Genomic DNA, 24,331 nt, shown 5'->3' on the forward strand with positions numbered 1-24,331 from the left:
AAAGTACAAGTTGCCTACCTCAAATTAATTAGTACTTCAGTCAGTGTACTTAGTTACACTCCGCCACTGCACTAAATCTGACTTTTTGTTGGCCCGAACGATTAATTCTTAAATTTCTGTCCGTTTAAACGTGACCAAACTTGGGGGCTGGACGAGGAGTTGCAACATTTCCGACAGCAATGAAAGGCAACATAGAAGGCGCGCTCCACTGACGGCTGCATAGACCTGTCAGTTACAGCAGACCACTCAGATAGCGGGGCACTGAACGCACCTGGACCGTGTGGAACAAGAACCGTCCAGTTCGGTTTCTCCGTTACCGTCCAACTGTAACAGTAGTTCTACTCTTTTTTGAATAATATTACTCGTCGTCATAATAACTTGTTTCAGTTTAAAAAACGACTCGGGATTCACTTCTGAGTGTCACTCTGCCATGATGCCCGGGCTAGCCAGCTAACGTTAGCCGGAAAACTAGCATCCACTGTTTGGGGGAGAGTAGCGGAGTCCGAGCTCCTTTTCTCGGCTGTGTGTGGTTGACTAAACCGGATTAAACATGGGAGAAAGTAACTGGTTCACGGAGCCGTTCCGATATCTCCAAGACCCCCACCTTGTCGCCCGCTTTCAGGACATTTGTGGGGTACGGGGGACGTTTTCGAGAACTGTTTGTGCTAGTAGTACAGCCACCACCACCAGCGGCAGCATCAAGGAAGCCGACCGGACTCGCTCGCACAACAACGGGGCTTGCCATCATCACATCAACGGGGAAAATGAGAGTGACAATTTGGCCGTCATTGGAGCTGGTGAAGGGGAGACAGTACAAACGACAGCGGTGGGGGTTCGGAAGAGGATTACCGAGTCGAATGTTGTGACAACCCACGGGGAGGAAAGTGAAAATGCGCCCCAGAATGGGGCAGTGGTGTCCGCAGCCACCGCCGGGGGAGAAACGGTTGGTGTGGGCAGAAGCAGTCGCAGCTTTGCCGGGGCTGCAGCTGCTGCTCAGGGCGGCAGCAGCGGAGCCGGGCTGGATTCTTCAGGGGCAACCGAGTCAGAGGGGAGCGAGAATGGCGGTGAAGTCCCGGGTCGCTCGCGGAGCAGCACGGTGAAACCCCTCCGCAGAAACTCTCTAACGGGCGACGCCGGGCAGGAGTTTCTGATCGAGAACCGCTTCTTGTACTATCTCTTTACTTTCGGAACCGAGCTGGGCAACGAGCTCTTCTACATCACCTTCTTCCCCTTCGTCATCTGGAACCTGGACGCCTTCGTGGGCAGGAGGCTGATCATGGTCTGGGTCTGGGTCATGTATCTGGGACAGTGCACCAAGGATGTGTTCGGCTGGCCACGACCCGCTTCACCGCCGGTGGTCAAAGTGGAGATGTTTTACAACTCGGAGTACAGCATGCCGTCCACACATGCTATGTCGGGCACAGCCATCCCCTTCTCCCTGTTCTTCATGACCTACGGCCGGTGGGAGGTACAGTAAATCCACCTTCATACACCAACTAGCTGGCACACTGGGGAAAATTTGAAGAAAGAGAAGTAGACAGGAGATACTTCCCTCTGATTTCACAAAGGAGAGTGAGGAAGTTCCCCCCTGTGAAGTTTCACAACAATTGCCTCTATTTGCCTGTTCCTTTTGTTCATGGAGGTGAAATCCTAAATGTTCACTTGAGAGCAGAATAAACAGTAAGCAGTGGGGTGAAACTTTGCAGGAACTTTCCTGCCTCCACAGAAACATTAGACGCATAACTGCACCCCTGGGAGCTGCACATACACCTGCTGCTGACCCTTTGCCTCCTTACAAGGCCGGTCCATTAGAAAAACAAATATTAAGGCAGATTATCTATCTAATGTACACATAGAAATCATTCAGAGAAAACTTAATTAAATAATTGCTGCATATATTGTTAAAATACAAAACACACCATCACAATATTTGGTAACACTTCATTTTACACTCTTTGATTTCCTAATAATTGTCAAGAATGTTTCCTGGAAAAAAACATAATTTCCTCCATCAACAGCTCCCTTAAAAGCCCAACAATGCAACTCCAATATAAAGATATATAGATATCTGATTGAGGATTTTTCTTCCAGACTTGGTGTAAGAAAATAATTTTTATTTCAGTATTTCCTGCAGAGATGTGCACATTTGCATCCACATTATTGCAGACAACAGCATCAGCCAAAAGGAGTGTTACCTTCACCCACTTGGCTTCTACTCCTGTGCTCAAGGGCACTGTGATATTAACTGATTTGATGTCAATCCTGTAATCTACTGGTATACAGGGCAGCCCATTTGGATATCTACTCCCAATTCCACACCCACCACAACTGCCAACTCCTGATACACGATCACTGAGACTTTGTCAGTGTCCTGAAGCTTTGTCATTAACAATTAATGAGTGGTCGGCTCAGTGGATACAGTGACAGCATCCAGGGTGGCTGTGCAGCTCTATGAGCACATTTGTTGACTCTTTACTCCTTGTACTACACTGAAATCAAGCTCATTGTGGATACAACAAGACTAAAAGCCCAGAACCAATTTCATTACACAGCAAAAAATTTGTTTTTTAGTTGAAAAGACCAGATCAACAGAAAATTCAGCAAAACCTTTGATAATTAATTATCATCATTTAAGTCATATTTTAGGCAAAAATCCCATTAATTCACAGGTTCCAGCTTCTCATATGTGAATGTTTGCTGGTTTTCGTAGTCTTCTATAATAGAGTCAATGTCTTTGAGTTCGGACAAACAAAAAATAATTTAAATATGTGAGCTTGGGCTTTGGGAAGCCTTCTGACACGTTATAGACCAAATAATTATTGATTAATCAAGAAAACAGTGAGCAGATGATTCGAAAATCACGATCTTAGTTTGGCTCAACCTTGTTCAATGTGATGGCATTTAGCATGCAGCATTCATAAGTTTAGCATGTTAACCACTCGGTATGTAATATTTTGTATGCTAACACGTGTGGCAAAAAGTTTAAACTTTCTCGACTTTGGTCAGTGATGCATCTCTTGGTGAAAGCTTGCTGTCAATCGTCTGTTTTCCAGCTGTGGAAGATGTGGATCTGTTAAAGTGCATAGAAATGAGAAAAGATGGAATTGTCCCAAATTGCTGGAATAACATTCATGCAGGAATTTTGTTTTAACAAGCCATTCCCTGTTGTTCTTTGCTTCATCTCCTCCTATTCACACAGGAGGAACAACACTCCATTGTGTCCAGTCTGTTAAAGCTAACAGAAAGACTATGTAGTCCAGCTCCATTGTCTCTCTGTACATCCACACAGTGAGGAACATGAATAACAATTTGCAGGAAGTCCATTTGTTTCTTATAGAACTAAGGGACAAGGGAAAGTGGACGAGTTTGTCAGCTGGGCAGATATTTGCTCTTTGACCAGAGAAGTTCAGTCTAGCATGTGTGAAATGGATAAATAAAAAAATTAAAAAGTATATTATAACCATTTAAAGAACTGAAGTTCTACACAAGACTGCATATAAATCTATGAGGTTAAATGATAAAGATCAGCTAATTAAAAAAAAAAAGAGTAGAGGACCAGGATTGCTTCTAGACCTGCACAGAGAAATGTGCTTATGGTGTGAACAGCCAGGCTACTGCTCGCACGACACAGAGTCAGACTGTTATTAAACCTCAAAATAAAATAAACAAGCCAGGCCTACCTTAGTCCTCAGCAAAGTCCGGCTTGTCTACTGGATTTTATTCAGAGATAGCAACATAGGGACATGCTGCGGGATTAGTCTGGAGCGCAGTCTGTTAACTGTGAGACCTGCGGTGGACAATACCCACTCAGATGGTACTGATGTCCGAGGATATTTTAACAGTTTAACTGATAGTATTGATTGGTCAAAATTCTCGTTATAGGTTAACAATTAAGAGAATGATTATGAACAACACAAGCCCTAACATTACCATACCCTAATAAATTACAAGAGCTTGTTTGGAAAGCGTCAAATATTCGTCGTGAGTCGACTCTGGTTAAAGAGTATTTTAGCTGCACCAGAGGTCAGAGCATTGACGTGAGCAGAAACGAGAGTGAAGGGCTGAACAGGTCAGGCCGCTCTTTGTGTCTGTACTCAACCCCATGTCCCTATTTCGTACTTTATTCTAACCATGTTTAAGTTTGTGGTGCACTCAAACTGGTGAATCGAGTTTACTTAAAAACATCTCCAGAAACCACATACTGTGGTGTGCCTTTCTGTTTGCGCTGGAGAGACTCAGCGGTGTAGAAGCAGCAGATGTAGGCTGGTATTCTCATGGAGACTCTTCTGCACTTCTAGTTAAGTCACTGCCTTAAGTGAGTCCAGTTCCCATAATGCTTTGCCATGTTCTCCAGAACGTTGCTTGGCGTACAACAGTCCTTACTTTGGTGTGGCTGGCAAAAAAAACAAAGCCCAAGAGTTTTGAAATGTAAAACGTGTGGGCTCCCTGTAGTTTGAATCACAGCAGGCTAGAGCAGAGGTGGGATTGATTTACGACTCTCTGCCTCCCCGTCTGTCTGTCAGGGGAAGACAAAAGAGAGCCGACCCCTGACCGTCGAGTGTGGGACTCCGAGATAAGACTGATTTAGTGTCTTTATCTCTCTCCTTTCTACTTACTGTCACAAAAGGCCTCTTTCTATTCATCAACCTAAATTTGAAAGGGCATACGGAGAGTGTAACGTTTCCCAAATGCTACTCTACACGGCTTGTTAAACACTGTGGATAAATCACTCTCTATTCAAAGTCCTGAAATACAAATAGCTGACCTGCTTGTGTGGAACACCAGATAAAATGTTGACCTCTGTCTCACTTTCTGAATCTGATCCTCTCACATTCATTTAGGTCTCAAATGTCACTCTTCAACTTTGCCCTAATTGGGATTTTAGGAAGTGCCGAGACCTGCAGGCAGCAGACAGAACTGTACCTTGCACCTGAGTTTTCTCCAGATGTATAAATCCTCCTTTAAGCTTTTTATTTCCCGTCATTGTACTTCATTTCATTTCATAACTGAAGTGTATTTAATGGGAGGGAATGGCAGGGGATCACACTTCTTTTCTTTTCTGAAGGCATTTTGGAAGTTCTTCCACAGTCATTTGCAGGTCACAAAACATGACTTGCACAGTGCTAAATTAACAAAATGTTCCTTTTTGTAGCTTCCAACTTGTTGTCATTATCATCTATCTAACTGTCATCCTGCAGTGAAAGCACTTGGAAGCACCAATACAGTTTATAGATTCAATAGATTTTGGTTTATGGTCTTCTTGCACAACACGTTCACACATCAGGTTTTTGTTTAACAGATTTTTTACTGAACAAACTCTGGCTTCGTACCAAATTGATATGAAGTGTTTTTTTCTCGCATGCAAGTTTCCTTTGCGGGAAAAACATTCAACTGACTTGACCACTAATATTATTTTAGCCTTGAAACAGCTCATACACGGGACAGATGCATTTCCTTTTCAGTGTCTCAGACAGATTCACCCCGGAACTTAAAAAAAACAAAAACAATAATAATAACTTGTACTTTTACACAAGTCAAAACACCAACACAAAGTCAAAATATAGCCGCTTGTCTACTTGTCTGTAGATGACGTAGACCGAGTATCGTGAGAATCAGATGAATCAGATTTTGGGTTAACGTTTGATTATTTGAAAATGGTGGAAAAATTAGATATTTTTTAGAGCAGAGGAACATTAGAGCAAAGATGCGCAAGATTTCAGAGATCAAAATGGCAAAAGAATTTTGACTGTAGCCCAAGCCGTTTTTGAGAAAATTTCATAAACGTATACTTCATTTTCATAGTCCCCCCGACACCCCCACACCCCTCTTCCTCGGCCACTGCCCATCTGAGCAAAGCAGGAATGTTTGGATTTGGATGGGCTGGCCTGCAGTCAGACAGTCCTCCTCCCATCCCACCGCCCTCGTCCAGCTCAGACGGTAACTCGAGCCAGATGTCTCCGTGGAAGATAATAGAAAGAGTGAACTAAGTGAGAAGATGAGGGACAGAAAAGAGCAGGCAGAGAGGAGACAGGAGTCAGGGAAAAGATATGAGAAGAGATTAGACAAGATGAGACTATTGGAAAGGGATGGAGAAAGAGCAGACGAGAGAAGTGGTTAGGGGCAAGGGGAGGGGTGAATGTACAAACATGAAGGGGAGAAAGAATGATATAAGAGCTAAAGAGGCCTGGAGAGGAAGAGACGAGAGGGAGTGAAAGAGGAGGAATACAGTGATGGAAAAGATCAGATGAGGGAAAGATGGAAAAGAGACACAAGAACAGAGGAACTATAGTCTGAACAGTGTTTTTAACAAGAAGAGAATATCTGTTTCTTAACTAGAAAAGTAAAGAATAGTTATAGCTTTCTTTAAAGTCGTGTTACTACTACGGTGTCCAGTCAAGCAAGAGCAGAAAACATTATGGTAAACAGGCTTTGTGTGAGACTTCCTCCCTCGAGCAGGAACACTAGGTGTGAACACTACAGCTTTTCCTGCAGGCATGAATGAGCAGTATAGCGTTTCCTAACTCCAACCATCAGTAGTACATTGTGTTTTAATTCAATTTGCAGATGAGTATCAACTAATTTTTTTTTCTCAAGAGCAGTTTTTTAAGCAGTAGTTTATTTTGCTAGCTCACATTCATGTGCAGAAATGAAATCCCAATGACTGTTGCAGCAGCTGTTTTATGTGTTCAGACGAAGCTTTGTTTGAACGTAGTAAAGGAGAGACACCATAGAAATGCATTACCATGTAGAGTTAACCCATGAAGATATAACTTAAAATCACAAGTCAAAACTAAATAATTAGAAAAATTGTAACAAACTAATGTGAGAAGATTATTTTTTTTCAATATTTACACATTTTATTATTAAGATATTAATAGTATCTGTCACGTCACCTGTATTAGTTAACATCCCTTTTCCTTTTATGATGATACAGACTTTCAATTACCGCTACTTGGATTACGTCTAATCCAAGTAGCGGATTAGACATAAGATTGATTTCACGCTGCGTTCAGGGGAGATGGGAATTGCTGCTGACACCACTTGGTTGCTTGTAACTAAAGCTGCAACAGAAAATTAATCTGTAACTATTTTCATAATCGATTAATCGTTTTAAGCAAAAATACCATCAATTCTCTGATTTTTACGTCTGACGTTTGGCGATTTGCTGTTTATCTTTGTCATACATGTATATGACGGGAAACTACTTCTCTTAAGGTTTTAGATCGTTAATCAAAAACAAACTGAAGTCATTGCTGCAGCATCTTGAGAGTTTGTGATTGCACTTTTCTTTAGTATCTTTTAGATCTTTATAGATCAAAGATTTAGAATAAATTGAGAAGATAATTGGCAGATTAATAATGAAATCTTTTGGTGTATATGTCGGTTGAATCTTTTTGCTAATGTGCACATTTTTCCAGAGACGTTTGTTGGTGTTTTTGTTATTTGTGACCATTATCATGTGTGGTAGAGCCATTTCCAAATATTGAAAAACATAACTGTGCTGAAGTACAATTCTGAGGTATTTGTACTTTCCTTTACCTTACACTTTCTTTTATACTTGTGTGCTACTTAATACTCGTACCCCACCACTATGCAAAGTGATATATTGCACTGTAGTTACTAGTTATGACTTATTTACATCTTGGCAGTGTTGAAAATCAAACACAGCTCATCCTGGGAGCGTTGTGGTTTGGGTGTGTATGTATGTGCAGCATATGTCACGTTAGGGAGCAGAGAGCAAACCCTACTCTGAGGTTAACGGTCAATAAGCAGCGTGCGTAGAACCACAAGCCACACAAAAAACACACCATGTCCATAAAACTGTGCACGAGGCGACCGCCGTACCGCCGTGGTCACAGGCCTGAGGCCAGAGCAAGCATGCAAACACGGCCGTGGGACCCGTTGACACATTGCTCTGTTTGCACACGGACAGAGAACACCGTGTGGACAAGATGTCCGCACACTGATTCCTCAGTGCCCCCTGCCTCCGACTCTCAGCTCGGTTTCCCAAACAGTGTTTATCTGAGCTAATCCACACACATAAAGATGCCTGTTTCCCAACTAAAATCTCCCTCTACACTGACCTAATTTTTGAAAGAGGTCTCAGAGTTTATAATTGACTCTTTCAAGTGCAGCCTGGTGGTTAGAGAGACACCTGTGAGAGAGTCTCACAGGAGTCCCTCTAAATGTAGCCTGTCAGTCACATATCTGATGCAGCAGCCTTTGAACAGGTGTTGTGTTTTGTGCTGCTGCCTTTGATTCTGGATCTAAATGGCTGAAATATAAATGTACTATTTTTGTGGAGATTGTAAAAAATAAAATGCATGTAAGTCTTAAACACCTACTGCTGCTTGACATCAGTTTTGGGTGATGTTTTAAAAAGGAAAAGTGGTTAAAAAAAAGTATTGGTGACACAAAATGCTTTTGCATGAAATTGGTCAAATGCTTAAAATATATGTGCCCTCTGACTTTCTTTGTTTGTTGCCTTGTCAGTCACTTAGTTAGGAAATTCATATTCCAGAACATGGAGCACTGTCTTTGTTTTTACCACACAGCACAAAAACACAATGTTTTTAGTTTTTTTTTTTTTTTGAGGACAGTCATAAAAACAAAACGCCTGGCTTAAAATACAAGATGGTTTAAAATACACAGATTAGATTAGATTAACTTTATTAATCCCACAACTGGGAAATTAATTTACCACAGCAGAAAAATAAACATCTATAGAATAAACATCTATGGAAATATACATAAAAAATACAGCAAATATACACTAATAAATACAATATACACAATACACACGATATGTACATGAAAAAGTGCAAGTTTGCACCTGGTCAGGAAGAGCAGGAGTTGTGGAGTCTGACAGCTGCAGTTATACAAAATCATAAGCCTTCTCAGGAACTGCAGCAAGACACTTGGACACACTCAAGCCTAAGTTTTAAATATCATAGACCTCTACAGAAAGTCTGGAAAAATTCACTCATGGTCAAATATGTGAAAGAAGTGAATCAATTTAATTTATTTTTCCATTACACACAAGCTGTGAACTAAGCTCATACCTTTGGATAAATACAGGCGTATTTTAGCTGTGGTTGGTGCATCTACAACACACCACTGGCAGGACGTACAAAACTTCCCCCTCCGAACCCCCACTGTTACTCCCTCTGAAGGCTGGAGGTCTGGGAGTCACAGTGGTGGTGTGTGATTTGCCATGTAACTCTGGTGTGTGAGAGGAAATCTGAGCTATCTCAGCACACAGGAGCCACAATGGAGAGAACAAAGGGCTTTTAGCAAGTGTGCAAACCTCAGCAGCTCATCCTTTCATCTGTCACCTCTTTCAACTGAGCTGTCACTCTTTTTCTTTTTTCTCCTCCTCTTTCTGTTCACACTGCAGACCTGCCTGCTAAGTCCTGAACTGCTGCTCATATCCAGCATATTGGTCAATACAAAGAGTCGTTTATCAACAGATTTTAATTGATGTTTATTCAAGCTTATGCCAAATTTTACCTTGTTCACTTTTCTTTTCGGTCCTAAAGTAGCTTCTTTGTTTTATGTGACCGTGGACTGAATGTTGTAGGGTTTGTAGGGTTGGTTGCATGAAACAAGCAATTTGAGGACTATGGTGGGCAGCTTTTTTTCTTTTTTTTTTTTGGTTTTGGGTTTTTAAATGGGCCCTAAAATGACTGATTCACCGTTTCTTTGTCAGTGTCATTATAAAATTCAGTGTTTCCACTGTCCACTACGTTCATTCAGTCATGGTGAGCTGCCTAATGATTTTAAGTGCTGAAAGCAAACCCTGGCTTTATGTCACTTTCCATGAAAAATCTTCCAGCTTTAGGGAGTTATACAGATGTTCATTTGGGAAAAATCTTTTTTCTGGTGATGGATCTGTACCTTGGTACTGACAGATAGCTTGAGTTGAGGCGCAAGAAGCATTTCCAGGAAAGGAAATGTTGGATAGGCGTCCACAGTCGTACCCTCGTTCACCTCAGAATTGTTCAGTGACTTAGACCTTCCTCAGACACCCAGTAACTCAGTCATTCATTAAAAATTGCAACAGAAGAACGGCAACAAGCAAAGCTGTTGTCAACTTAACAGATATAACAACTCTTAACTTGACATTTCATTGACCAGGATCACAAATGAAAGAAAATAAATAAAAAGAAGAAATCGGCTAACATGAACAAACTGGCAGCTCAATGCTGCATGTGTTGCTCTTGTTATCAGATTTGAGCTTTGTCAGGTGCATTCTAAGTTTTTCACAAGCCTCTTTGTTCGATCCTGCAGACGTCTAAATTACACGTCCCTGCATCTTCAATATGCACATGGGAGTGTCAGTGGTGCTTGACTATGTTTTGATTTGTGTTTTTTCAGTGTGACTTTCGTCCTTCTTTGGTTTCCCTTTGTTGCTGACGATGCTCAGCCGAGCTGCTGACACTTAAGATTCACTCGTTCATCGCAGCACCACATCATCTTGGCTTGACTGCACAACATTGAGTGTTTGAGTCAGACGTCACTTGTCTCACAGCTCGGGATGTGATTTTGAGGCATATGCTCATGTGACTGAGGAAACTGAGGAACAGTGACTCACTGCACTTTTTTTTTTGCAGTTTACACTGATTAGAAAACAAATAATCTGAGTCACATGAGGGGAAAAGAATCTGACTTTGACCACTTTAAGCTGAAGTGTGAACACAACCCCCAGCTTTCTGTTCCTCCGCCCTCCCTTTGCCACAGGCCAAGTACATCTGATAAGGAAACAGCAGAATTGCTGAAATATTTATGAGGTCCTCTGAGTCCAGTACACATTAGCAGATTATCATACCCACTGCATCAACGCACCATTCTATCAAGGCTTGTTACGAACTGCACACTCAACAAAGTGTAGCTGAGTGTCAACTCCAACACACCCAGTTATTTCATCATCATTTAAGGTCAAATTAATTAACATACCGCAGTTTAATAAGTTAGCTTTCATGCAGCGACTCATTAACAAGTAGACTTAGTTATTACATAATGTGAAACACAGTTACCTTCATGCTGATCAAAGGCAAAGAACAGAGGATACGTACAAAGCAGAGTCAACTTTATATGCATGTAAAGGAATGCAGCTTTAATTATTTTAAAAGAATTGTATGTTGAAAGGAACTTGGCTTCTGTTTATGTTCAGTGTTTCTCACCAATACATATTGGATGTATCCCTGAGGTAAAATAAAGGTGTTGAAAGCATTTATTTCCTCATAAAGAAAGTTAATTAAGCTTTATTTACTCAGGAAGTTTCACTGAGGCTACATCCACCTCAGCCCCTAAAACAGAGACTTTTGGAGATGCTGCTGGACCCGTTTTAGTTTGAAAACTTCAGAGTTGTGTTATAGTCCGGAAAGGCAAAACTGAGACCTTTGGAAACGATGAGGTAGACACCCACGGTCACTCCCTGATTGAGTCTTATCAGCCTCGACTACCAATGGTGAAAGCAACATGGATAATGAAGTACAAGTGTTATTGACCTTGTTGTCTTTGCTAGAAGCTATGCAGTTAAATTCTGCATTTTAACTGCCTCTTCTGTTCCTCATTTGTAGTATTTTCTGCAACTAATCAACTACAGAGTAGACAATCTGCTTCCTGTTTACACTGGGGAAAAAAAACTGTTTTGCTAATCACATTCTTGTCATTATCAAGTAAAAACATCACACATTTGCTGCTCACAACTTCTCAAATGTGTGGATTTATTCGCTTCTGTCCAGAACTGCAGTGATTAGTTTGTTAATTGAGTAGTTGAAATAATGAATTAATTGTTTCAGTCGTGTTTCAAGCAAAAAAGCCAAACATTCTCTGGTTCCAGCTCCTCATGTGGATTTCCAGAGTTTCCCTGTTTTATGTGACAGTCAGTAAAATATCTCTGGGTTTAGGACTGTAAACCAGCTTTTTGAAGATGTCACTGTAGGCCCCCTGAAAGTCATCAATCAGTCAGAGACTGACTGATATGAGTCACTCATATTGAAAGTCATTGTTGTTTTTGTTCTGGTTTTTACTACCTCTCTCTCTTTAGGTTAAAGTTCTCATACGTTAATCAGAGCTGCATCAGAGATATTTGTCTTAATTATAACCAGACCCGACCGCTTTAATGTCCAGACAAAAAGAGATTTAAAAATTTCTCCTTTCCCCTCCACAGTACCCGTTCACACTGGGCTTCAGTCTGGCTCTCTGCTGGTGTCTGCTGGTCTGCATCAGTCGAATCTACATGGGGATGCACTCAGTCCTGGTGAGTCTGATCTCTCTCTCTCTCTCTCTCTTTCTCACACACACACACACAGACACACACACACACACATACACATATGGTGCCAGCGTTGCTGCTTGCACTGCCAATGTGACGTCATTCTGTCTGTTTGAACATGATAGCTGACCCGTAGGAAACAGTATCTGACCAGCAGTCACTTCAGCTTCAGAACTGGGTCAGCGTCAGGTTCTGGTGTCAGCAGCACAATCACCAGTGTAACTACAGGACTACTACACGCAGAACAGCTGCTTGTGTTTGTGACACCATTCATTCGTCTGAAAAGAATAGAAATGTGAAGAACAACAACTTTCCACCAGGCTACTTCGACAGTTGAAAATAGATACTCAACTGTGTATTTTCTGTGGCTGTCTCTTTTTTCAAAAAGTCGACTTTGAATGAATTTGAACCAACATGTAATTATTTGAGTTAATTCAAATGCAACCCATGAAGACTACTAGGCAACCGTTTTAGAGCACTTCCATTTTTCCAGTTGTTATTGAGTTACCAGCCACCACAGCAGGGCTGGTAGTGTTTTTCATCTTGTGAGTCTGTGTCTGTGCCATCATGGCAAAATGTGGTCCAGGAGATAGTAATGCATCAGAGGGTGTAGTAACACAGTTGATTCCAACATTGCCTTTGTACAGACAGTGGGTCTGTAACTCATCAACAACGGTTGCATCTGTTTTCAGGCTTTAATTTACTCCCACTGCTGCAGAGAAGCTGTGAGTTCACCAGTTTCCTGATCCTGAAAAAAATAACTGTTTTACATGAAATTTACATCATCACTTTGCCCCAGTTCCTGTGCCTCTGTATGTCACTTTCACCTCTGATCTGTTGTGGTTGTAGAGAAAAGCAGATGCTTTTACAAAGTCATCAAACAACCTTATCGTTAATTTTGGCATCCACAATATGCAGTAGAAAGTACTTCACACATCACATAACTGCAAAGTCCACAGTTCAGTTCCCAGACAGGGACCTTTGTTGCATGTCACACAGTCAGTGTATCAGTGCTCATGTCAAATATATCAACCCAAGTTTCACTCAGTGGGTTCCTCAGAGCTGTGAATGAGCTACTTCAGCTGGTGAAGACAGTCAGATGTGGTTAAGAGCTCGGATCTGAATTAAAATTATTGTGTCGCCCACTGTGATACTTATTGTGAACAATAATCTTAGTAAGTAATATTGCTTAACAGCCAAATAGCACTTGAATTAAAAACAGACAGGACATGGCTGAGAGCGATGACTGCTTTGTTATGGCATCACAAAGTTACAGAAGTCCTGACGGCTCCTTATAAGGCTCAGTTTCTGAATACTGTGTGGCTGTGTGCATTTCTCTGTGGGCTGAGCGCTTTGATACGTTCACAGTATTAATATAAAACCTAGAACTGCTTTATGATTAAAAAAGACATGGAAATCTCACTTGATACAATAAGGGACCTTTAAAGATTTCCTGCATACACGTTTTGTGGTGAATAAAAACTGTTTGCACTGAAGGTTTCAAATTTCCACATCACACGTGTTCCTCTCTGGACCACGATTGAGACGCTAGTTGTCACAACATCCTGTTGGTACGGGCAGGTGTTAAACTCAAAATTAAGGTGAGCACAGAGACACTTTGAATGTGACAATGAACTCCATCACTACATCATTCTGCACAGCAGCGCTCAAACATCACAGGGAAGTAACAGTCAGAAAAACACATTTTTGAGCGTAGTGGGACTTTAACATTTAAACTGAACCGTCCGTCTTTGTGGAGTTATTTGTAAGGTGTGATCAGCAGACAGGCTATGAAACAGGAAACCTTTCCACCCATTGATTTTCAAGCAGGAGGTGTAATCTGAACTCAAGTCTCCAAACAATGGTTTTCCTGCTTCAGACTTTAGAAATGTGGAGAAACCAACCCGAGTTTACTAACATCTGGCAGGTGTCTGCTTCTCATTTACACCCAGCGGGGGTTGTTGTTATTATTTGAGGACTGAGGATGATGATGATGAACTACTGTGTTTTTCTGTGCAGTGTAACAGCTGTACCCTAAAATTGCTCCACATTTTAGGTTTGTAATCTGGGTGCATTTTCATTCCGGGCATTTTAATCTGTGTACAGATCAAAGTTCATTCATGCTGCAGCGTTCACAGGACCTTGTTAAGCGCCACGTTACGCTCTGTCCTCACTTTGTTTGGAGTCGTCATCACGTCCCCAACATGCTCAGGTCTGTATATGTCTCAGTGCGGATGTGTAGGTGGGTGAGACAGTAAAAGGCAGCATCTCACAGTTTCTTAGTGGAAACTGTTGAGGAATATCCGTGCCTGCAAAGACTTGCCCCAGCATCTTTTGTCTGCCTCTCTCACGTTAGTGGATTGTTTTGCCGACAGCAGGGTTCTGGCTAGATGAGATCACTGCTGTACGATACAGGTACTGTCATGAAAAACATAATCTAACACCACTGGGTGGGTGTGTTTCCCTCAGGTTCCCCTACAGCATTACAGTATTTCTCAATGTCTGCAAACCACCCACTGCATATGAGAGACTGACTGAGTCGTTAAAACACCAGAAAAGAGCTAAATACTCTGCAGAAATTTTGAGTGTGGTCACTGAACAACCACAGTATAACATGTAGGAAATGTTTTAGTTCTCTAACAAGTGCATCAATGAACCAACTGTTGTAAAGTAAAGAAGAAACAGTTTCCCTGCAGTTCTCCCACTGCCCTCAAATGAAAGTGGTCGGCAGCACTGAAGTCCTCAGCACCAAAAGCACAGACACATTTAGCAACTAACTGGTGAACATAGCCGAGCATTTAAACTCTATAGCAGCAGCTACAGAGGCAGATGTTTCTCTCAGGAGTTGGTGGAGACCAAAAACAGAGCTAAAAGAGAGGGAATGATGGAGAGACACACGACTCCAAATGAAAATTAATTAATTTGCAGTTTTTAATGCTGTTTTTTCCAACTATATAAATCTTACTCTTACAGACCCCCTGCAGTTCCTCCTCCAGACCTCTAGAAGTTTGTGGTTAAAGGGCTCTGAGTGTAGTTAGTTATTTTAAGGAAATAAATGTTCTGGCAAATAATTCAGTCACCGCAGAATCTTGTGTGGGTTTCTCTGTCCATGCTTCGGGCACATTAACCTCGTATGTGCTAATTCCTCTCACCGGTAAATGATGTCAGTCTCTGTGCACTGTTGGGGTCGGGCTGTCTGTCGTCAGGGCAACGGTCTCCGTGGTCACGGCTGTGTCATAGTGACTGATTGATGGTTGTGTGGGAGCAGCAGACGTTACAGCACGCTGGCCTCCCTCCCAGATCAACTGTAGAAGGTAATTCCACATCAGAGGCTCTTCTTTAAGGGCTCTATGTGGCTGCCCGCAGGTGGTGTCACAGTCACGACCTCCACCTCAGGAACCACATGCACATCTGCCGGCCCACATTACTCTGCTCCATCTGTGACCGTCCCAACAGAAATAACATTCATATTCCCTCAGATAAACAAGACCTGACCCAGACAAAACATTAAGATGATTAATTCAACAGTTAATTAGATTTATAATTCAAAGTGAGTAAATTATAGGACGCGGGTGTGAGTCATCCTGTTCCAAACATCTTGAGACTTGTCCTGGCCAATCAGATTCAAGTGCATCCGTAGCATTAACAATACCACAAATGTCTGTGAAAATCTGACGCTACAAATCCCCATCTCCTTTAATGAGCAACAGTGGAGCCTGAGAGGGAGTTTGTTACTGTGATTATGGTTGTGACAGTGAGACGGCACTTAAGTCCTAATTAACTCAATAAATAACCAAGAGTAATGTTCCGTTTACATAACGGGTGTCTGTGCCATTCCCAGTAGGATCGCAAGACTTCACAAAGGGTCAAACAAGATCTTGATACAAGTTCCATTTCAGAACTGTTCCTAAACAGTTTGTCTTTGTTATGCTTTTAAACACACCATCACACACAGTACCGTGCAGATGTTTTAGACACTAAAATAAAAGGGAAAAGTGAGGAAGCTTTCAAAAGTTAACTCCATACAAAGTGCAGCAAATAGAAAAAATCTTGAATCATTTGCTGTGACCCCCCCTTTCCCTTTAAACCAGCACCAGTTCTCCTCGGTACACCTGCACATTGTTTCTCAGGTACATGGCAGGTATGTTGTTCCAGATCTTGGAGAAGCTGCCCCAGTCCTTCTGTCTCAGTCTCTCTGTCTCTTCATGTGATCCCAGACTGACTCCATGATGTCAAGGCTCCAGACCATTTGCTATGTTTAAGATGTCTTAGATCTAACTTGGTGAACTTTGCAAAAACCCAGATTAAAAAGTATAACATCTTAAGTTCATCTAAAATCTAAATTATTTCCAGCTGTTAGAGCTGCAAAATGCCTTTGGGGACATTTTGTTTTGCAGGATCTAGTGCTGCCCCGTTGAGTACATTGTTTACTAACAGCAAGGAGCATTTAAGAACCTGTTTCCTTCCCACGAAGCACTTGTACTATTTCTTCCTGTGACAGTTTGTACTCCAGATGTTCCGCCCTTGTCTCACTCAGCCCTTTCCTCTTCCTCCACTTGACCACTCATGGTTCTGTCAGATAGATAAAACCTTCTGACTGTCATCAACAAACTCCTGCTGCTCCTCCTCGTACACATTTTTCCTCTCATTCGATCGCATGATGGATATAAATAATATCTATAACCATAGCAACAGCACATTACAGACCAGTTTACTTTCCACCGTTAACCAGTTAGCTTGTCTTGAAAATCCCTTAAACTTTCATCTTCCCTAAACTTTTCCCTTAAATAAGCACAAATAAGAAACCAGATTTTTCCAAACGGTTTTTCACTGTCATATAGCGACATAATCTACATTTACTTCTTCCAACGCTTCAGTGAAACGATGTCATACTTGTGCTGGGTCAAATATTCAAGCCAGCATCATTACAACAGATGGGAAAATTTGACAAATCATATTTGGGATCTCTCTCTTGCTAGAGTTTAAATCGAAGTGCAGTGGGATGTAACAGTTAGTTATATGTGCTGAGCTTTACTTTTGAACCCTAGGCCTTTTTTTTTTTTTTTTCTTGCCTTTTTTTTTTCTTGCCTTGATTGATTAAGTTAAGAGAAGGGGGGGTGTGAACAGGAAGGTGTTGGGAGCATTAATCAGCCTCATGTTTTCTTTAACCAGCACATTGTTTAAACAGTGATCTCAGAAACACAAAATTTAGGTCGAGACCTCAGACCTGGAGTTATGTGAGATGGATCGGTCCGTGGGTCGACATGCACAGAGCTCGTTTCCACCTGATAACACAGTCTGATGTCTGCAGTCAGGCCATGCGGGGACTGTTGTGTTTCAGGGAGTGGAGCTTGAACACGTGGGAAGCCATTAGCGGTCTGCTCTGCAAGGCCTGCCGGGCACTTAATGCGCTCTGGAAATCATCACGCCCAATGAAACTACTTCCTCCTCCTTTGTTCTGCAGGAAGAGCTCAGAGACAAAAAGCTGTTCTGCTGCTGATGAGTGTTGTTGACATCTGCAAACCCTTTGCCAGACTGCTAAATGAGCACTTTCACTTTTAGTGTTTTTGGTGTTTTAGCTTGCATTGTAAAATAAGTTAAGTACAAATGAGAAGTACAGATGCCAGTATTTTTTGTTCACTATCCAAAACTAGTGTACAAAAAAATACACTACTTGGTTGGTAGGTACTGTCTAAAGTTGCTGCTCCCAACTCCTCTGCTGCATTTATGGAACAATGTTGGGATGGGGGGGTTGTCACAGAATCTGAGGGTACGCTTGTTCAAAGCCCCTAAAATCTTGGTTTTCTAAATCTTAACTGTTTCTCTATAACACCAAATACATTTTATTTTTATGAATGTTATAATTTTATCATGTGACAACTATGGATTGATTTTATTTTCAGCTGTACCTGCCCGCTGAAAAGAGCGTTAACTGCAGACAACATTAATCTCTCTTAGGAAAAAGCAGAAAATTGGGTTCATGCAAAATCCAGTGTGTCGTAGTACAAAGCTGATTGGCTTTTCAACAGATTATATTTTCCTCTTGAGGCAAATGTGTTATTTGTGATTGTGGCTAAAACAATCAGTCAGTAGATTGATCAACAGAAAATTGTCTAGAATCAATTTAATATTTGTATAATCATATGAGTGATATTATGAACTAAAACCTTCACCTTCACTTTCATCTGCCAAATTTATGAGCCAAAGAATGGATGGAGAAATAAATAATCATACAACACATAAATGAATAATGGAAATAGTATTTAGTTGCAGCTCTAAGAAATAAAGTGTAGAGACTGTTATCAATCACCTCGCTGTATGTCCACAGCTCGTACACTTATTGAACTTGTACATTCTTTTAATGGATGCTGATTGCAGGATCCATTAAGTGATTAAGTATCCGGATGAACAACAGATAGGAGTCACATTGGGTCAAGCTTTATGTACAGGACTAATAGTGGTTGTGTTTCCACTGAGGCCACACAGCCTGACAATATACACACTCATTTATTTTCATTGTAAGGCACTTTAGATAAAAGCTTCTCCCAAATGGCTGCGCGGTCCTTCAGGCCGCCGCGCCACCGGCTCCTGCTCCTTCTGGACATTTATAGATCAGGCGGGTCATTGTTTCAGAGCTCCCTCTACTTGTGTCAGTGGAGGAGAAAATTACAGGCAGCTGAGAGCTTTCACTCACTGTGTGTTTGTCATTAAGAGAGAGAGGGCTGATAAAAGTTTGCAGCGGCAGCAGTGGTGGTGGCAGTGATGAATGTCAGTAACCTTCTGAGGGGTTTCCTGTCCGTTACCTCTCCCGTCGCCTTTAAACGGCCGTGCAGTAAAATGTGTCCTTGCAGTCTCGCCGTGTGCTGTCGGTTACTCTGCAAGGAAACGAGTTCCTGCTGCGCTCATAGTTCAGCACGGGTTAATGACTGACTGTGAGATCAGGGCTTATATGGACCACAACATGTATTTAAGCAGCCAAATAGATATTTAAACTGTAACAGGACCTTGGTTTCCTGCCATTGTAGTCGTCCAAGTCGACTGACCTGCCAGGCTGGGCTGAAATGTCCCAGTGTTTGGCTGGTGGATGAGGTCTGGTGTAAATATACAGTAACCGTCATTGATTTCTTCTCCAGGGAAACTAGACACTGATTAGACGCCTGCTGTCAGACCCTGAAGCAAAGTTAACACTGTATACACCTAGGTCGGCCTGAGGAGGGACTATAAAGTATTGATTTACACACTACACCCCCACTGTGCACATTCACAACGACAACTTCCCCCTCAATATTTAATATGTTATTAATATTCATGCAGGTTAATACAAGAACAGGCAAACCACCCTAAAAGACACACTAGGGATGAACTAGTCTGACTTCATCCATCTGATACCAGTTCTTTTTTCCTGTAATTTAAAATCTCCAAACCTGTGTGTGTGTGTGTGTGTGTGTGTGTGTGTGTGTGTGTGTGTGTGTGTGTGTGTGCGTGCGTGCGTGCGTGCGTGCGTGCGTGCGTGCGTGCGTGCGTGCGTGGGTGCGTGCGAGCTGATTAGGATCATTCTTTTGTGTAAAGTGAGATGATGCTATAACGTCGGTCAGCAAGTGATTCTACTCCTCTGCTCTTCTCTCAATCACATGTAGAGCTGATCTTTACGCTGGTTTTTAAGTGTTTAATATACAGTTAGCTCCTTTAGTCCTAGAAGAGTTCTTGGTCAGCTGTGATGTAAACACAGGGATATGTTTGAAAGGTTAAATCCACAGGTAATCAGTGCCAGAGCAGGAAGCCAACTCAGTTTGCTGCTCAGGTCAATAAATAAATGGTTGTGATGACATTTGTGTTTGTGTCTAGAGTTCATGGCCATGTTGTGCTCGCTGACTTCCTGTTTCCTGTCAGTAGTCCTTCCTTCATCCATCAGAAGGAAACGCACCAACAAATATTTATCTCAAGAGATTGTGACATGATCCAGATGCTGAACTTTTGTCACATTGAAGTTTGTTTTATCTGGATTTGAACTTGACTCAGTGAAATGAAACCAGGGACTCAGCTGATTCGGTTTTAGACGTTGTATTTGTTGTTGTTGTTGTTATCTTTTACCTTTTTTTATCCGATGCAGGATATCGTTCAATAAATCAATTAATCGTTCTTTATTTATTGTCTGCAAATAGTAAATTTGGTCGGAGGTTCGTTAGTATCTTGTTCTCACAGCATCCATACCATGTGCACGCTGTTACCTTTTGCACAAAAGACCTTAGATTATCTTATCTTATCTTAGATGTTGTATGCATAAGGTATTATTATTATCTTTGCACAAGACAAAACTTAACAATCCTTCAGGACCTCAAGGGCATCAGTCCATCCCAAAGCAAAGATAAAAAAAAAAAAGAATCCTGCAACAAACACAAGACTCCTGCTCCGGCTCAGGGTCACAGGTTTGTGAGAACAAGGGTGAAAAAAAATGATAACGACACACCTACATGAGAAGCCTCAGAGCTGTAACCTGTTCAGTCACGTGTGTGTTCTCCCTCTCAGGATGTCGGAGGCTTTTCCTCCCGGCAGCCGTGTGTCCTACCCTTGAACAACCCCATGAACTCTTTGACTGTGTCTGAAGGCCACTCCCTTCTTCATGCACTCACTAATCCCTATGTAACGGACACTAAATGCTCAGTAGTGAACAGTAAACGGAGACTTCAACACTTACTAATCATCATTTTGCGTCACTGACAGCTGTAAATTTGCTCTTGACAAGTCTTAAAAAGCACTGAATTCATTTCCCGCTGCGATTGCAATATAAGTCACAGTTTTTGTGGGAATGGCAACTTCGGCTTTGCAGTTTCACTGAAAAAAAAAATCTAAGAATTATAATGGTGTGGTTTTATTGTGGGCTCTTAAACCAAACAAGCGTGTTCCCCTGTGTCTGGAGAATACGATTTGTAGGCCTGGACATCTCTGTGGCAACATAATGCTTCATTTATAACGGCATGTTGTGACACATTTTACCTTTTATTTAAATAACTGAAGCTCCTGTGATTTGGATATTGCGATTTCAATTAGTTTTCAATGAATTTGTCCAGTCCTAGAGTATATCAGGAAATCTGTCATTTCATTTACAAAAGTCTTGAATCTATTTTCTTGCCTTAGACAGTAACATTATTTAAAACTGTTTTATAAATGGTTGAAGGCTGTTGTGAAATGTTAAAGGTTTATAAACCACAAGTGAGACTGGGGCGACAGAGGAAGCAGCTTAATTCTTTTAAACACTGTCGCTGACGCTCATAATGGTCATGTACTTACTAAATAATTGTAAGCCGTATATTCCGTAGTGGTTAACTGTGAAAAGCGTAATTTGTAATCACTTAAATTTAAATCCTGGAAAAATAGCAGACAGTAAATGTAGTAAATTGTGTAGTGTACAGTACACTGTATAGTAAATAGGGATTGAGCTTGGACACAGTCTTTGTGATTCAGTCTGGATAAAAGTGTCAGCTGAACCCTGAAAATATAACTCCCTCTGTGGCTCAGGAGACGCAGCGGGTCATCCACTCATCTCGAGGTCAGTGGTTTGATTCCCGGCTTCTCCTGTCCTCAGGAAGAAACTGAGCCCAGCACCATGTGCGGTAGCTCACCGCCATCGGTGTGTAAATGTGTGAATAAGAAGCGTTTTGAATAAAACCACTACCATCTTTGTTTCTCTGTTTGTTTCCTACAGGACGTGATTGTCGGCGTCCTGTACAGCGTCTTCATCCTGCTCTTCTTCCTCCCAGCCTTGGACAAGATCGACGGCTTCAACCTGACCTGCCGCTACGCCCCGCTCATCATCATCTCCCTCCACCTGGGCCTCGGCCTCTTCTCTTTCACCCTGGACACCTGGAGTACCTCGCGGGGCGACACCGCTCAGATCCTGGGCACGGGGGCCGGCGTGGCCCTGGCCTCCCACGTCAACAACTACCTGGGCCTGCTGCCTGACCCGACGCCAGACCAGCTCCCGCTCATCATGCCCGCCCTCAGCGTGGGTCTGGCGGGCACGGCCATGCTGCGGCTCGTCCTCGGCGTCCTGGTGCTGATGGCCACACGGGCGCTGATGAAGGCCATCACCATCCCGCTGGTGTGCCGGGTGTTCGGGGTGCCCAGCGGGGACGTGAGGAAGGCCAGGCAGCACATGGAGGTGGAGCTGCCCTACAGATACATCGTCTACGGGACGGTGGGCTTCAACGTGCTCTTCCTGGTCCCGCTGCTCTTCAGCTACATGCGGCTCTCCTGACTGGATGTTAGCTCACAGTGACGTGACCCTCCAGATGTTCACCCAATGCTGTAATCAGATCAGTTTTGCTACTTCTTTGCATCCAAAACCACTTTCCTAACCAGAGGCAGCCGGTTTGGGACTGATGAAGGTGAATTAAAGCCTCAGCACTGACCTGCATGCTGCCTTTTTTTATCTGTTTTCTAGTTGTTTTTCTCTCCTGTTTGCTCAGAGTAGCGCTCAGGATGGACGACACAGGAACAGCTGATTGCTTCCAACAGCTTTCCTGAGTTTGTCCTGATGGCCAGGAAATCTGGCGAGTGATATCTGTTCTGTTCTTTACATTTATTTAAAATCAAATCAGCTGGCTCCACCTGATCCCAGGAGACACTGTGGCGGCTCAACAGCGGCAGAGCCGAACATCCACTCCTCCTCTACCAGCCTAATTCATATTAAAGCAAAACAAAACAAAAAAAAACACATTTTTATTAACAGTGGCCTCCGAAAGACTACAAACGCCACTGATTGCTACTGATAGAAGACCTGTGTCTTAGCATTTATATTTTTATTAATGCTGTTATTATTATTATTAAGAGCTCAGACAAAGAACCATGAAGGTAAGAAGACTGAACAACTTCCAGCATTTAAAAGCAACATTTCACAACAGTGCAGGGAATTCACAAAATGTTATTTTTACCAGATCAGAAGTGTAAAGTAGCTTCTTAAAAACATGACAGACAAATGGTGGGCATCATCCATTAATCAGCTGATTTGGTTTGCAGTTGATCTTTGTGTAAAAGTGTCAGAAAATAATGAAAAATTGTCATTTAGTTTGAAACCCAAAGCAAGAAGCTGCAACCAGAGAAAGTTTAGAGTCTGATCGATGATCAATATCAACAGCTCAGGTTTGTGTGTTCAAACTTTGTCTGGTTCTTTGTCGGAAAGCTTCTTAATATTAATATTTGATCCTTCCTCTCTTTTGTCTCACCTCTCAAAGCAATATAAGATCCCTGTGATTTTATAATTCCTTATTCTAATGTAGAAAGGTTCCTCTTTGTCCTTGCACCCCCCCCCCCCCCTAGTGTTTGAAGTTAGTTTGTCTCCTCTTAAACTACAAGAGACAGATTTGTTCAGAAACAGGAATGGAGTCTTTTTCTGAGGTGTTTGATCGCACATGTACAGAGTTTTCTTAAAGGGCTCCTCCCACTCTGTCTCCGTCTTTCCTCAGACAACGTGTCGTCTGATCTCTGCTCATAGACTGATTGCTTTTCCTGCGAGCTGACATCAAAAAAGCAATGACAAGGCACATATTAAATGATCCAGAAGGAAGGAATGAAGCTTCACTTTGTTTGGGAAATGTACAGAGAGGTTTTTAATATTTTAAGGATGATGGAAATCTGTCGGCTCGGCTCAGCTTGTTCTTTTTTCAACACTGTAAAACTTTCACCTGCTGGCGTCAGGAGGGAGGAGGTAGCGGAGATAAGACTGCTCATGGATCGTGAGGTCAGGATGATGAAGGGAGCAAGATGATGCAGCTCAGGCAAAAAAAATATATAGTTAAAAATCTAGTTTTGTAAACCATGACAGTATTAGAGTGAGGTGGAATTATTTTTGAAAAAAACAGCCATAATTTCAAAATAAAGTTCTAATGTTTCAAGGATAAAGTTTCTCAAAATGCACAGAAAAGAGTTGTAATGTTTAGAGACTGGTGTAATATTTTTAATTTTAATTACAAACTGTCAGCTTTTACATGTCATAAAAACATAATGACTTTTTAGGGAATTACAATTACAAATTCCTTCTGGAAATTTTTTTTT

General features: G+C 41.9%; 1 protein-coding gene across 1 annotated transcript; it reads left to right on the forward strand.

The window, feature by feature from the left end:
- The first annotated feature begins 174 nt into the window (after positions 1-174).
- Positions 175-23,839, forward strand: LOC111654330 (sphingosine-1-phosphate phosphatase 1-like). The gene is made up of 3 exons (XM_023405294.2): positions 175-1,468; positions 12,176-12,265; positions 21,984-23,839. Exons 1-3 carry the CDS (start codon positions 551-553, stop codon positions 22,533-22,535), a joined length of 1,560 nt encoding a protein of 519 aa, XP_023261062.1. The 5' UTR covers positions 175-550; the 3' UTR covers positions 22,536-23,839.
- Positions 23,840-24,331: the final 492 nt, after the last annotated feature.

Source organism: Seriola lalandi, unplaced genomic scaffold (genome assembly GCF_002814215.2).
Source record: "Seriola lalandi dorsalis isolate HSWRI2012SDOR001 ecotype SW California unplaced genomic scaffold, Sedor1 jcf7180002054271, whole genome shotgun sequence".
Classification (NCBI taxonomy): Eukaryota; Metazoa; Chordata; class Actinopteri; order Carangiformes; family Carangidae; genus Seriola; species Seriola lalandi.